At 44.1% G+C, this 12356-nt stretch overlaps 1 protein-coding gene across 1 annotated transcript in view; it reads right to left on the reverse strand.

Annotated features, from left to right (window-relative positions):
• The window catches only part of LOC115473204 (collagen alpha-1(XXVII) chain B-like), a 252306-nt gene that overhangs the window by 170799 nt on the left and 69151 nt on the right, over positions 1-12356 (reverse strand). The window contains exons 7-8 of the mRNA XM_030207971.1: positions 3309-3362; positions 221-265 (exon numbers count right to left, since the gene is read on the reverse strand). Coding sequence (XP_030063831.1) covers positions 221-265; positions 3309-3362 — 99 coding nt within the window. The remainder of the gene's footprint in view (positions 1-220; positions 266-3308; positions 3363-12356) is intronic.

Here is a 12356-nt window from a genome sequence, read left to right on the forward strand (position 1 = left end):
AATAATACTAATATTTATTTTTATTCCATTACCCCCACCTCAGAGTTACATACACATTATAAATAAATAAATACAAAATATCAAGCAGAATAAACTCAAAGTGAAGTACATTCGATAGAACACCAAATCTTACAACGTCTCTGGAGAGAAAACCAGCTGAAATGTTAATCCAAACAAGCAACTTGAAAAGCAGTCCTAAGACCTGGGGACATCAACTAACCTGATCTCCAGGGTGGCCTGGTGGTCCAGGATAGCCTTTTTTCCCCTGTTAAGAAATAATTAGTTAACACACTTGACATGTTTGCCAACAAAGAAAAAAAAAAAAAGACTTACAAAGATAGCATCTCTCTGCTGAATTTCTCACCAGGCTTACAAAATGCTCTTCTTCTGCCTCTGCTGTCCAAAAGGGTGCTCTATATATAATCATGGACAAGCAGAGCCTGAAGGAAATGATTTCCCCAAACCTTGGCCTCTACAAATGAGTAGTGACTAATTTTTCCCACACTGCAAAGATCAACACACTCTCAAGAGGTCTCATATACCTTCTCAGCTACAGACTTTTTTTGCAGACTAGATCTCATGGACATTAGCTTAGCTAGGAATGATTGTTGTTTCTGGCTAATTATTAGGATTTGCAGGGCCGGTCTTAGGCAGAGGCGAACAAGACGACCGCATAGGGCCCCGCGCCTAAGGGGGTCCCACATGGCGCGCCTAAGGGGGCCCCGCGCTCAACTCTGCCTCGCTCGTGCCTCCGCTCCGACCTCCGCCGCTGCTCGCCTTAGTCGCCTGAGATGATCCCCATTCCCGCGGCTCAGCCGCTCCGCTCCCGTCACCACCGGCGCAGCACCCACTCCCGGCTTGGGCCCGCTGAGCCTGCCGTCAGCTCCCGAGTCCCCGGACCCCGGCGACCAACTGAGCGATGCCAGCGAGCCAGCCCAGGCAGCGACGGCCCCGCCCCCGACGGTGACGACACAGTTGCAGCGCGACAGCTCACCTCCAGGCTCCAGCTTCCCGCTCAATGTCCCGCCTTCTGATGTATTTCCTGTTTCCGGACGCGAGGGCGGGAGTCACTGAGCGGGAAAAGCTGGAGCCAGGTCGGAGTTGGTGAGGACGTGAGGTGAGCCATCGTTGCTGACGCCAACAGTTGTGCACTTATGCCAAATCGAAATCGGATTCCATGCAGGCAGGAGATCAGGAGAAGTGTCTCTCTCATCTAACGACACTTGCGGACGGTGCAAGGGTTGGAAATGTCTGCCTCCCTGAGAGGAATTTGGCCCAACAGCATTAGTTGCTGGAGAAGCTGAGCAAGTAAGATCTTCTGGCTTGGAAGAGGCTGTTTCTAACATATCTGGGTTATTTTCACATAGATCTGCAGATATTTCTCCTGATAAAAATTTGGATGGCAATAGCAGATTTAGCTAAAACACTGCTTCCAGTAATTAATGATATGACACCTCGAATTAATCATTTGGAAGCTAGACTGCAATCACAGGAAGAAAAGATTACTAAGCTAAAATCTGAGAATGGAAATCATGAAGTAGCAAAATCTGATATAAAGTACGTACAATCAGTTCAAACTATTTAGTGACTGATGTGGCTACTTGCCTCTCTGGTTTGATGAGTTACAGTGTAATAGGGGAATTTGAAAGTACTGAATCTTTTCTTAATATTTTTCCTTTATTCTCCTTTGTTATGAGAATTGGAACTACTAATTGTAGTGGACTTGAAATGAATAATTTCTGGGGAGGGGAGGTTTCGTGATAGCATTGTGCTAATTATTTCAATCAGTTTTTTTGTACAAGTTTAGCTTCATTTGTCTTTATTTGAAATTTCATAAATACAAAAATGTTCTAAAAATGGAATAATCTTATCAATGGGGTGGAGCTAGGGTAGGGGCGGAGCTAGGGTGGGGGCCCACCAAATTGGTCTGCATAGGGCCCCGCACTTGCTAAGATCGGCCCTGAGGATTTGATTTAGTTACCTGGTATTGGCTGTTTTTTTTCTTTTTATCTTTATGGTAAGATTATTCTTATTTCCTTTTAAAGTCTGCTCTCTGAGATCTCTATTCTTGCTCCCTCTTATTTGTGGACTAAAATGTCTTATTGTGACCTCTATATTGACTGTTATAATTGTTTCCTTTAAGTATATTGCTTACGCATTGGAAAATTTCTGTTCAAGAATTTAATAATAGCTGAAATTCCTCACTAATTGCCCCCGACAATTATCCAGACAACACCATTGAAATTACTCACTAACTGCGGTGACATTTTCCAAATAATACCACTGAAAATCTTTACTAACTGCCCTGACACTATCCAGACAATACCACTGAAATTCCTCACTAACTGCCCCAACATTTTCCAGATAATACCACTGAAAATCTTTACTAACTGCCCCGACACTATCCAGATACCAATGAAATTCCTCACTCTGACACTATCCAGACAATACCACTGAAAATCCTCACTAACCCCCCCCCCCCCCCGACACTATCCAGATAATACCACTGAAATTCCTTACTAACTGTCCCGACATTTTCTAGATAATACCACTGAAATTCCTCAGTAATTGCCCCGATGCTATCATTTCATTTCACTTATTATACTGCTTTTACTAACTGGCAGACCAGGGCGGTGTACAGACTAAACTTTACAAAATAAACAGTATGAAAAGAACTACAATTTTTGAATGGGGAAAAAAAATCTCATACACTCAGTCAAAGTCAAGCTAAGAGTAAAAAGGGAGATAGGTAGGTAGGTAGGTCATCATGCAAGGAAAGGGGAAAGGAATAGAAAGAGAACAAGGGGAAAAAGAGAAAACCCAAAAAGCTGGACTCCACCCCTCGGTAAAAGCAAGGGTAAAAAGCCAGGTCTTCAAAGCAATTTTAAACTGCCTCAGTGATGATTCTGCAATATAGGGATTGTCTAAATGAGAATACCCGTGCATTATCGCTCCCTTTTATTGTGAGGTCTGTGTACCTTTCTGCATTGCTTGGAGGGCAGAACAGTTGTTGTGGCCCCTGGAGCAGACGGTATTCCCGCCAAAACACGGCCCTGTGTCGGGTCTTTAGACAACTGTGGTGCTTAATAAAGACTGATTTTCTACCCTAATAGCTGCAGAGTACTTTTGGTCAACTCCTACTTCTCTGCTTTGCTGCTGTTTGTCTGTACGTAGAGTTTTTCCCCCCCTTTTTGTTCTATGCTAGTACTCTAAATATTTACATGTGCAATGAGTGTATAAACGATGGAATCTAGTTTATAGAATTATCCTTTATGTACTTATGGTCTGCAAGAAATAAATGCTCTTACCTTCTGACCAAGAGGACCAGGTAGTCCAAGCAATCCCGGCAGACCTAAGTCTCCCTGAAATCATAAGCAAATTTGAAAAACAAGCATAAGCAATTACCACACTTTCATTTAGATAACAGATCATGTAATACTCCCCCTTTGACTTTTCCCTCTCTCACAGGCAGATGAGCAAAAGCAAACACCGGCGCTAGAGGCTGTTAGTGCCCCATGATCCTAGCCCTCGAGCGCGTGAAACAACAAGCTTGAGGGCTCTTAGCGCAAGTAGTATGCAAATGCATGCTAATCAGCTCTTAACGCATTCATACCCAATGATCAGCGTCCAGCGTGCCAAAGATTGGGTCGCTAGCCACGACAAACCCTACACCAGCTCTGAGCTGGCGTTAGGGTTTGCAGATCATTGGGGATGAATGGTGAGCCCTGTCCAGCATGAATTTGCATGCTGGCAGGCCCTCATTCCCTCCTGCAGCAAACCTGCCAGCGAGGGCAGTTGAGGACGTCCAAAATTTGGACATTTCTGTGACAGGGCAGTTGAGAACATCTAAAATTTGGATGTTTCTGTGACGGGGCAGTTAACTGCCCATTGCAGAAATGTCCAAAATTTGGACGTCCTCAACTGCCCTGTCACAGAAATGTCCAAATTTTGGACATCCTCAACTGCCCCATTGCTATACCTCTGACACCCCCTTGAATTTTGTCCATCCCTGCAACAGGGCAGTTGAGGATGTCCATCTTCCGATTTAAAGATGGGCGCCCTTCTCTTTTCATTGGTCTCCAGCCCAGACCTGTCAAACAAGTGTGGGAGGATCGTGCTGAGCGCATGCTCTGGCACAATTCTCCTGCACTTCTACCCCCTAATCAGAGATAATTGCGCTGCTTAAATTTGCATGCATTATCTCTGATCATAGGTCTAATAGCGCCCCACACTGTTCCAGCGCTATTTTAGAGTGCTGTTTGGAACAGCGCGGGGCTTTTGATCTTCTGCCTGTCAGTTTTGGGATCAGATCTCTTATCTTAAAACTTACTAGTTCAGATAAGGTGTGGGGTTCCCTTTGTCTCCGCACCTGAAGACGCATAAATTAAACCTGAGATTGAGAGGATACCTCTCATACTTGTTCACCTATATTTTCCGTTATAAACAATAAGCATTTAAAAGTTCTGATTGCAAGAAACCGGCCATGCTTTCAAACCTACTGTTCTTACAGTGAAATTGACATTCTGAAAACTAAAATTAGGCTGCACATTCTATTCATACTGACCACAGAGGCGTAGCCAGATGGCTGATTTTGGGTGGGCCTGAGCCCAAGGTGGGTGGGCACAGCATTTGCCCCCCCCCCAGCCCCCTCTATTCTGGTCCGCCCCTCCCCCCTGCCTGCAAACCTAAAATATTAAATACCTGAGCTATTGGGGGATCCCCAAACCCGGCCAGCTAAAGATTTCTTCCTCAGGCAGCCTCCTTGCCTTCAGCTGACACCACTGCTGGCAAGCTGCACATGCTCAGTGCTTCCACATGCACGAAAACTAAGCATGTGCAGAGGGGCCGGTGTCAGCATCAGCTTGAGGTAAGTGCTGCCAGCTGCCATTTGGAAGAGTGCCGGCTGTCCGAGGAGGAAATCATCAGCTGACAGAGTCTGGGGTTCCCCACCAGCCACAGCAAGAGTGCTACAATTTTGCCCACCAGTAGCTATGGCACTGACTTACTGATGTACGCCTGTAAAAAAAAAAAAAAAACTCCAATCATGACAGATTCAACCTTTTCCCTTTAAAACTGGTATAAAGCATCCTATCCTAGAAAACAAAAGCACATTTCTGTGATAGTATCTTAAGGGCTCACTCAGTGGCGTAAGAAGGGGGGGCGGTGGGGCGGTCCGCCCCGGGTGCACGCCGCTGGGGGGGTGTCGGCTCCGCTGGTTCCCTGCTCCTTCTGCCCCGGAACAGGCTACTTCCTGTTCCGGGGCAGAGAGAGCAGGGAACCAGCGGAGCCGACGCAGCTCCCAGCGACATGCACTCGGGGCGGTTCGGCCCTCCCACCCATCCCTCGCCGCTTTCCCTCGTAAGTATGTGTTCCGGGGGGGGTGCGCTCTGGAGGGGGGAGGGTGCGCCGTGCTGCACCCAGGGGGGATGCGCAGCGGTGACCCGCCCCGGGTTTCAGCTGCCCTCGCTACGGCACTGCTTTTACTAAAGGGGGCATGTCGTAGGCACGGAATGGGTATGGAAGTGTTAACCAGCTAGCGCATTCGCATTAGAGTACACTAACTGGCTAATGCAGAGTTATATGGGGGCAGTTAGCACTTCCTAAATAGGAAGCAGTAAGTGATCCCATGTTAACTATTTACAGGTAAGGCATGCTAATGCGAACATTGGCACTACCTGAAAAAAAAATATTCAAAATTGTGCTGCACTGAATCTGGACTTAGGAGTCCTTTTACTAAGGTGCGCTAACAGATTTAGAGTGCATTAATGATTAATGCGTGCTAAATGATAAGATATAATGGGCGTCTTATCATTTAGCACACATGAATCATTAGCGTGCTAAGTCCATTAGCTCACCTTAGTAAAAGGACCCCTTAGTGCGCAGGAAAGTCCCACATTTTTTTAAAGCTCTGGCATTATGTCCTTATTCAATTTCTATTGGAGGAGGAAAATGGGAATGAAAACCAGGCTATCTGAAGACAGATTGCTTTGCTCACAATTTAGTTATATTCCCACGCTAACGGTCTTTCTAAAGACCATCATAATTTGAAGATCCAAGATGGCTGCATAGTGAGTTACGGCTTCAGACGCGCCCAGACACTCTCCAAGCAAATGCTGCGAAGGCTCTCTGAATCTCCTGCGATATGGGGAAAAGGAGAGGCAAAGTGCGGGATAATCCCTCTACCCTCACTGGGTCCTACCTCCGGCAGCAACCGACGTTGGAGCAGTTTGGGATGACGACTGGTCCCAGGCAAGCCTCCTCTGCTGCTATCGGCGCCGATGTTCCTGAGTTGGCCAGCAGTGTAAACGGGGTTTCTTTGAGCCCCGTTCAGCGTGCAGCTCCCCCACAGCCAAGAGGGATAGACGCGGAGGCGGGTCCTGCAATTCGGACTCCAGACGGGGACATGAACGAGCAGGGAGGGAACCTGCCCACTCCGATAGAAACGCCTAGGACTGGCTTGATGGAAGAGCGAATTTCCCCACAAACTATGCCTTCACAAATTGTAAATAGGTTGAACCAGATTCTGAGCACTCCCCCCTCCTGCTTCTGTTCTGGGGACTTTGGTTAAACCAGCCGTAGTGACAATGGAGTCACTCTGGGATTTGACCTTTACATTACATTCCTCTTCGCAACAAAAAACTGCAAAAAATACTGCTGAAATAAAGGTATTGTCTGAAGCAGTCCTCTTGCAGGCACAGACAACTGCCCAACATACCTCTGAGTTAAAACAATTAGGGGGAAAATTACAAACATTAGAAAGTCTCAATAAGGGATAGAAATTTTACCTTTCGTTGCTTAGAATACTTGGAAAACCAATCTAGAAAATTTAATTTGAGACTAACTAATTTTCTCAGATCCCCTTTAATATCTTCAATAGATATGGTAAAGAAATATTTGGTAGAAATATTAGGGATGCCAAGTGATTCACTGCCTCCTACAGTTCGGGCACAGCATTTACAAAGTAACAGAAAATTGGATGGTGGAATTTCTCAACCGCAAACAGGAGACGGCATGAACTTGACATCATTTTTACAATCTTCATTGGAAGTTATCACTCAGAGAACTACTGTGGTGGTTTCTTTTGCCCTGGAGATGGACCGAGATGCTGTTTTGAAACTTTCCTTTAGACATTTGGACTCACTGTTTTTAGGATCTAAAATAAGAATTTATCCCGATCTCTCCAGAGAAACTCAGAAAAGGCAAAGGGCCTTTTTGGCCATGCGCCCGAGGACTTCAGCCCTTAGGGCTAATTTTATACTTAAATTTCCTTGCATTTGCCAAATATTATTTCAATCCAAGCAATTTCAATTTTTTGATCCCAAGCTGCTTGTTAATGTAATAGTTAACTAACAGATAGCACACTGTTTGATAGGCTTGAGGAGGTTTGGTGGGAAGTAGTAACTAATTCTTTAATTACTAATGTCTTTAAATTACTATTTGATTTTTTTTCCTTTTCTTGGATTAAAATTGCCTTAGTATAATGGTCGAAAGTGACACATTTATTTCTGCTTAATTGTTTATATGGATAATCGATAATCGATTTAAGTTGTTATTTCAAATTTCTTAATCATCTCTTCTTGAGTTGTAAAATTTAGAAAATGAATAAAATATCAAACTGTAAAAAAAAAGACCATCATAATTTATTGACGTTACTTCTGGAATCTCAGTTCTTCACAAGAGATTCACAGACTCCCCATGTAGGCCTTCCGGCCGAAACACAACGTTGTGTTGAGTCTTTTCGATTTTCAATAAATACTGCATTACTTCAGTACTCCGCGGTCCTGTCTTTTAGATAGCCTGGTTTTCATTCCCACTTTCCTCCTCTATTTGAGTTTTCCCGTGGGATCCCTTGAGTTTTCCACACTTGTGGATTCTCTTTGCTTTTTCAATTTCTAGAAATGAGAAGCCCATAAGTCAATGCTATGCATCCCATGGCCAATCTCTGCAACTACCCAATCTCTCAAGGTAGCATATAACAATGTAAATGATTTGCCAGTTGCCCAAAATTTGTTCAGAATTGGTTAATTATTCAATAGTCACCTGTAACACCATCTTCATGTCTGATCTCATAAGATTTCCAAATACAAGTAGGGTCAGTTTTGGATAGTAGTTGAATGGGAGGGACTCATATAAAGTGCCTTTTAAAAGTCTTCACACCCTTGTACATTTTTCAAATTCTGCTGTCTAAAATATAAAATTCAAGATGCATTAAAGTAAGAGTTTTTCACTGATCTACACTTAATACTCTATACTTTCAATGTGAAAGATCAATGATAAAAATATTCAAAAATAAAACTACAAATAAGAAACCAAAAAGTCTTGAGTGCAATGTCTTCACAGCCCTTAACTCAACACTTGGTAGAAGTTCCTTTTGCAGTAGTAAAGGCTATGAGTAACTTAGGATATGTGTCAGTTTTACACAGTGGGATGGTGTAGTTTTGGCCCTTTCTTGGTCAGGGATCATCTGTAGACTGCAGTTTGCTCTTGGATTCAGGTCTGGGCTTTGACTGGGTCACTCAAGGTCATTCAGTTCTTGCTGAGCCACTCCTTTGTTGCTTTTGCTTTGTTCTTAGCTTCAATGTTCTACTGAAAGGTGAATCTTCTCCCCAGTCCCAGGTCTATGATACACTGTATCTTGCACTATCCATCTTTCCATCAGTCTTCACAAGCCTCCTTATCCCTGCTGCTACAAAGCATCCCCACAATAGAATATTGCAACCACCTTGTTTTACTGTAGGGATGAGGTTAGCAGGATAATGTGTTTCTGTGGCAAAGGATTTGAAGATTTATGGTTCAGGAGCATTTGTTTTCTTATTCTTGACTACTTTCCGAACATTTCTATAATTGTTTTCATGTAGGACATGTAGTGTGTGTTGCATAGATCACTGAAACACATCTAAATTAATGCATTTTGCTCTGTATTTCTTAGACAGCAGAATTTGAAAAATATACAAGGATGTGAAAATTTTTATCAGGAACTGTAGCTTTGGGTGCTGCAATGGGTGCTTTGATGACATCATAGGGGTTGCTGCTCTCTCATCCAGTACAGAACCAATGGGTGAACATGATTTAAAGAAGCAATGTCACGCAGGAAATGCTATTTGTATAAAAATAAATGTAAAACTGTGATTAATTATATCTATTCTGTGGACATGAAAAATTCCATGGCACTTTTTCCTAAAGTAAGTTAATCTTGATATCAAAAGTATTACCACTTCTAAAATGCTAGATAGAACATCAACATGGCTTGTATTTCCTAACAATGAAAATAATCTGCATTTCAATAGTTTAACTCAGCGTTTCCCAAACTGTGCACCGCGGCACCCTGGTACGCCGCAGCAAACTGTTAGGGGTGCTGCGGCACATCTTGAGCTCCCTCCTGCCGCCCACAATCCACCATAGCTCCACACTTTCCCCTCCCACAAGTCCAGAATCTGCCACTTCCTGCTTCTTCCCCCGCTGCCGCTGCAGTGCTTGCAGCTTACATTTTCAAGCTGTCCACGATTTACACGGGCACTGCGAGGACTTCCCTCTGCCATGTCCGGCCCTCGCAACAGGAAGTTGCATCAGAGATGGCCATACATGGCAGATTGGGAAGGCCCCAGAGTGCCTGCCTGTTTGAATCGCAGACGGCCTGAAAATGTAAGCTGCAAGCACTGCCAGCCAGGGGCGTAGCTAGGTGGTACCATGGGGGCATGGGCCCCAACAGATTTAGTCCTGGCCCCTTCCACTTTTGACTCCCCCATGACCTCCTCCGCCACTTTCGACCCCCCCCCCCCCCCGCAAGCTACCTTTGCTTGCGGGGGTTCCCAACCCCTGCCAGTCTTAATCTTCTTCAGCGCCGGTCTCCGGCGTGTTTGCTCACTTCGCTGATCTGTGCTGTGAGTCCTGACGTCCAGCACATCCTGCACGTTCTGTGCAAGATGTCAAGACACACAGCACAGATCAGCAAAGTAAGCGAACATGCCAGAGACCGGCGCTGAAGAAGACTAAGGCTGGCAGGGGTTGGGGACCCCTGCCAGCAAAAGTACCTTGTAGCGGTGGGGGGGGGGGGGGTCAAAAGTGGCGGGGGATGTTGGCGGCTGGGGGAGGTGGGCTAAAATGTGCCCCCCCCCAGCTTGGGCTCTGGAGCCCCCTCCCGCTAAGGTCTGGCCACGCCCCTGCTGCCAGCGGTAAGGGCTCACATGCTACCCATGCGGTAACCATGCAGCGTGCACCAACATGGCTGCACTTCTGAATACCACCGGGAACATCCCCCATGGTAGAAAAGAGAAAAATATTTTCTACTGCGGGATTCAGCGTGTATCAAACTCAGAATTACCACCAGGTGCATGCGCTACCCCAGCAGCAGTGCTGATTTGGTGCAAGCTACCCATGTGTTAGCCCTCCCATGGCTTTGTAAAAGGGCCCGTGAATGCTGCTAGCTGAATATCGACCTCAATATGTATAAAGAATGTGTATAAGGGGCCCAAAATAAACCTCTCAAATATTGTTTCACATATAAATTGTGAGTAATGAGGTCACATTTCATCACTGCCCGTTTCTTACTTTTTTTGCAATGTGCTGGCTTTTTTTTTCATTGGTAGTGGTAGCCAAATTGGAGGGCATTCTACAACAAATAAGCCACACTGAAAGTTTTTAAGGTTTATTTTAGGATGGCTGATTATTTATTTTTTTTCCTGTTTCCCAGGTTATTCCCTGAAGATGCCCAAGGTTACATTCAAATGGCAGAAGAGAGGGTCAAAGTACACACATGAAAACAAGAAGAAAAAGCACAAGGGGTAGACCCGACATGGCCATGTTTCAGTGTCAATATGCCTGTGTCAGGGTCAAGGTAAACTGGACTCCTAAGAAGTGTATCGAAAAAAGGATACAACCCCCCCCCCCCCCCCATAAAACCTTAGCATACCAGTGACCAATGTTTTAACAATCTAAATCATAAGGAAAAGCAGTAAACCGCCTGCTCAACAGTGACCCACACTTGACAGCCCTTGGTGACTTTTTCTTCTAGTCAGAAAGCATTGGCAGTAGAGTAGAAATGATTATATATGCTGCTGTTAGACACTGGACTTTGGATGGCTATAATGCAGCGTGGAAGAGGCAGATTAGTGCATGAGGACTTTAAAGATAAGTGGAACACATTTTACTTTTACACATTGGGCTCCTGGTCATTAAAACCACCTGCTCTTTCTAATGAAAATGATTAAAAAGAGTTTCCAGAAGGTCTTTTTTTGTAAAAGTGGGCTAAAAATACCCTATTTTTGGCGTTTTTGCAAAAATTATCAACTTTACACTCAATTTGTGAACTAATGGAAAATATTAGGAGAATGAAATTTTATATTCTAAAACCTTGTCTTGATAAGTTGTTGTGTGCAAAGTTTCACATTTATCACACCTTTAATTCCAGAGATATAAAAAGCCAAACTTTACAATTTTTTCGTGCCGCAAATTTTTCAGACCAAGTTTGTTCCAAGTTTTCTTTGTGGAAATCGCTCATGAAGATTTTCATATTATTTTGTTTAATAGAGCACAAAACGTTGTACTAGATGGTCAAGTTTTGTTTCTCTCAACAAAATATTGCCGGAGATACAGTGTCTCAAAGTTGCTGAAATCTCAGAGGCATAACAGATTACTATATCTCAGCAAGTATTGCATCGGCGAACGTAAAACTTTACCAATGTTCATTGGGGACATGTAAGAATGTTCACAGAAAATTTCATCAAAATCCGTGATGGTCGAGCAGGGCATTTCTCTGAAATCAGACCACTTGACTTGGAATGACCCCTGGGCATTTTCGGTGACGCTTAAACGCAGTGCTATCATTATGCAGTTCTTCCTAACTGATTAAGGGCCTCTTTTACTAAACCATGCTAGCGATCCCCGCCCAACAAATGAGAGGAAGTCCATTCCATTCCTATGGGCTTCCTCCCATTTGCCGCGCCAGGAATCGCTAGCTCGGTTTAGTAAAAGAGGCCTTAAGTGCTGAATATCGAACTGGTCGTGTTTTTGCCAGCTCTGTATACCCAGAAATTCAATGCTGGAGCCCGGACATGGCCTGGCAATGAATTTCCAGGTTTAACGCCGTGGCAGTCAACAAAATGTTGATCGTCGCCGGCTGAATATCAGGCCCATTGTATATCAGTATTTTTGTTCAGTCCAATATATATAATAAGGAAACGGCAAAGAAAAATCACCACCCAGTTGTTGTTTTTTAATTTATATTTTTATAAAATATTCTTACACATTGAAAATGAATTAGTGAACTATTTATATGATTATTAAAAATACTAAATTAATAATAACAACAACAACCTTTTGGGTATATTTGATCGATATGGTTTGTCTCATCATTTTGG

This window comes from Microcaecilia unicolor, chromosome 6 (genome assembly GCF_901765095.1).
Source record: "Microcaecilia unicolor chromosome 6, aMicUni1.1, whole genome shotgun sequence".
Lineage (NCBI taxonomy): Eukaryota > Metazoa > Chordata > Amphibia > Gymnophiona > Siphonopidae > Microcaecilia > Microcaecilia unicolor.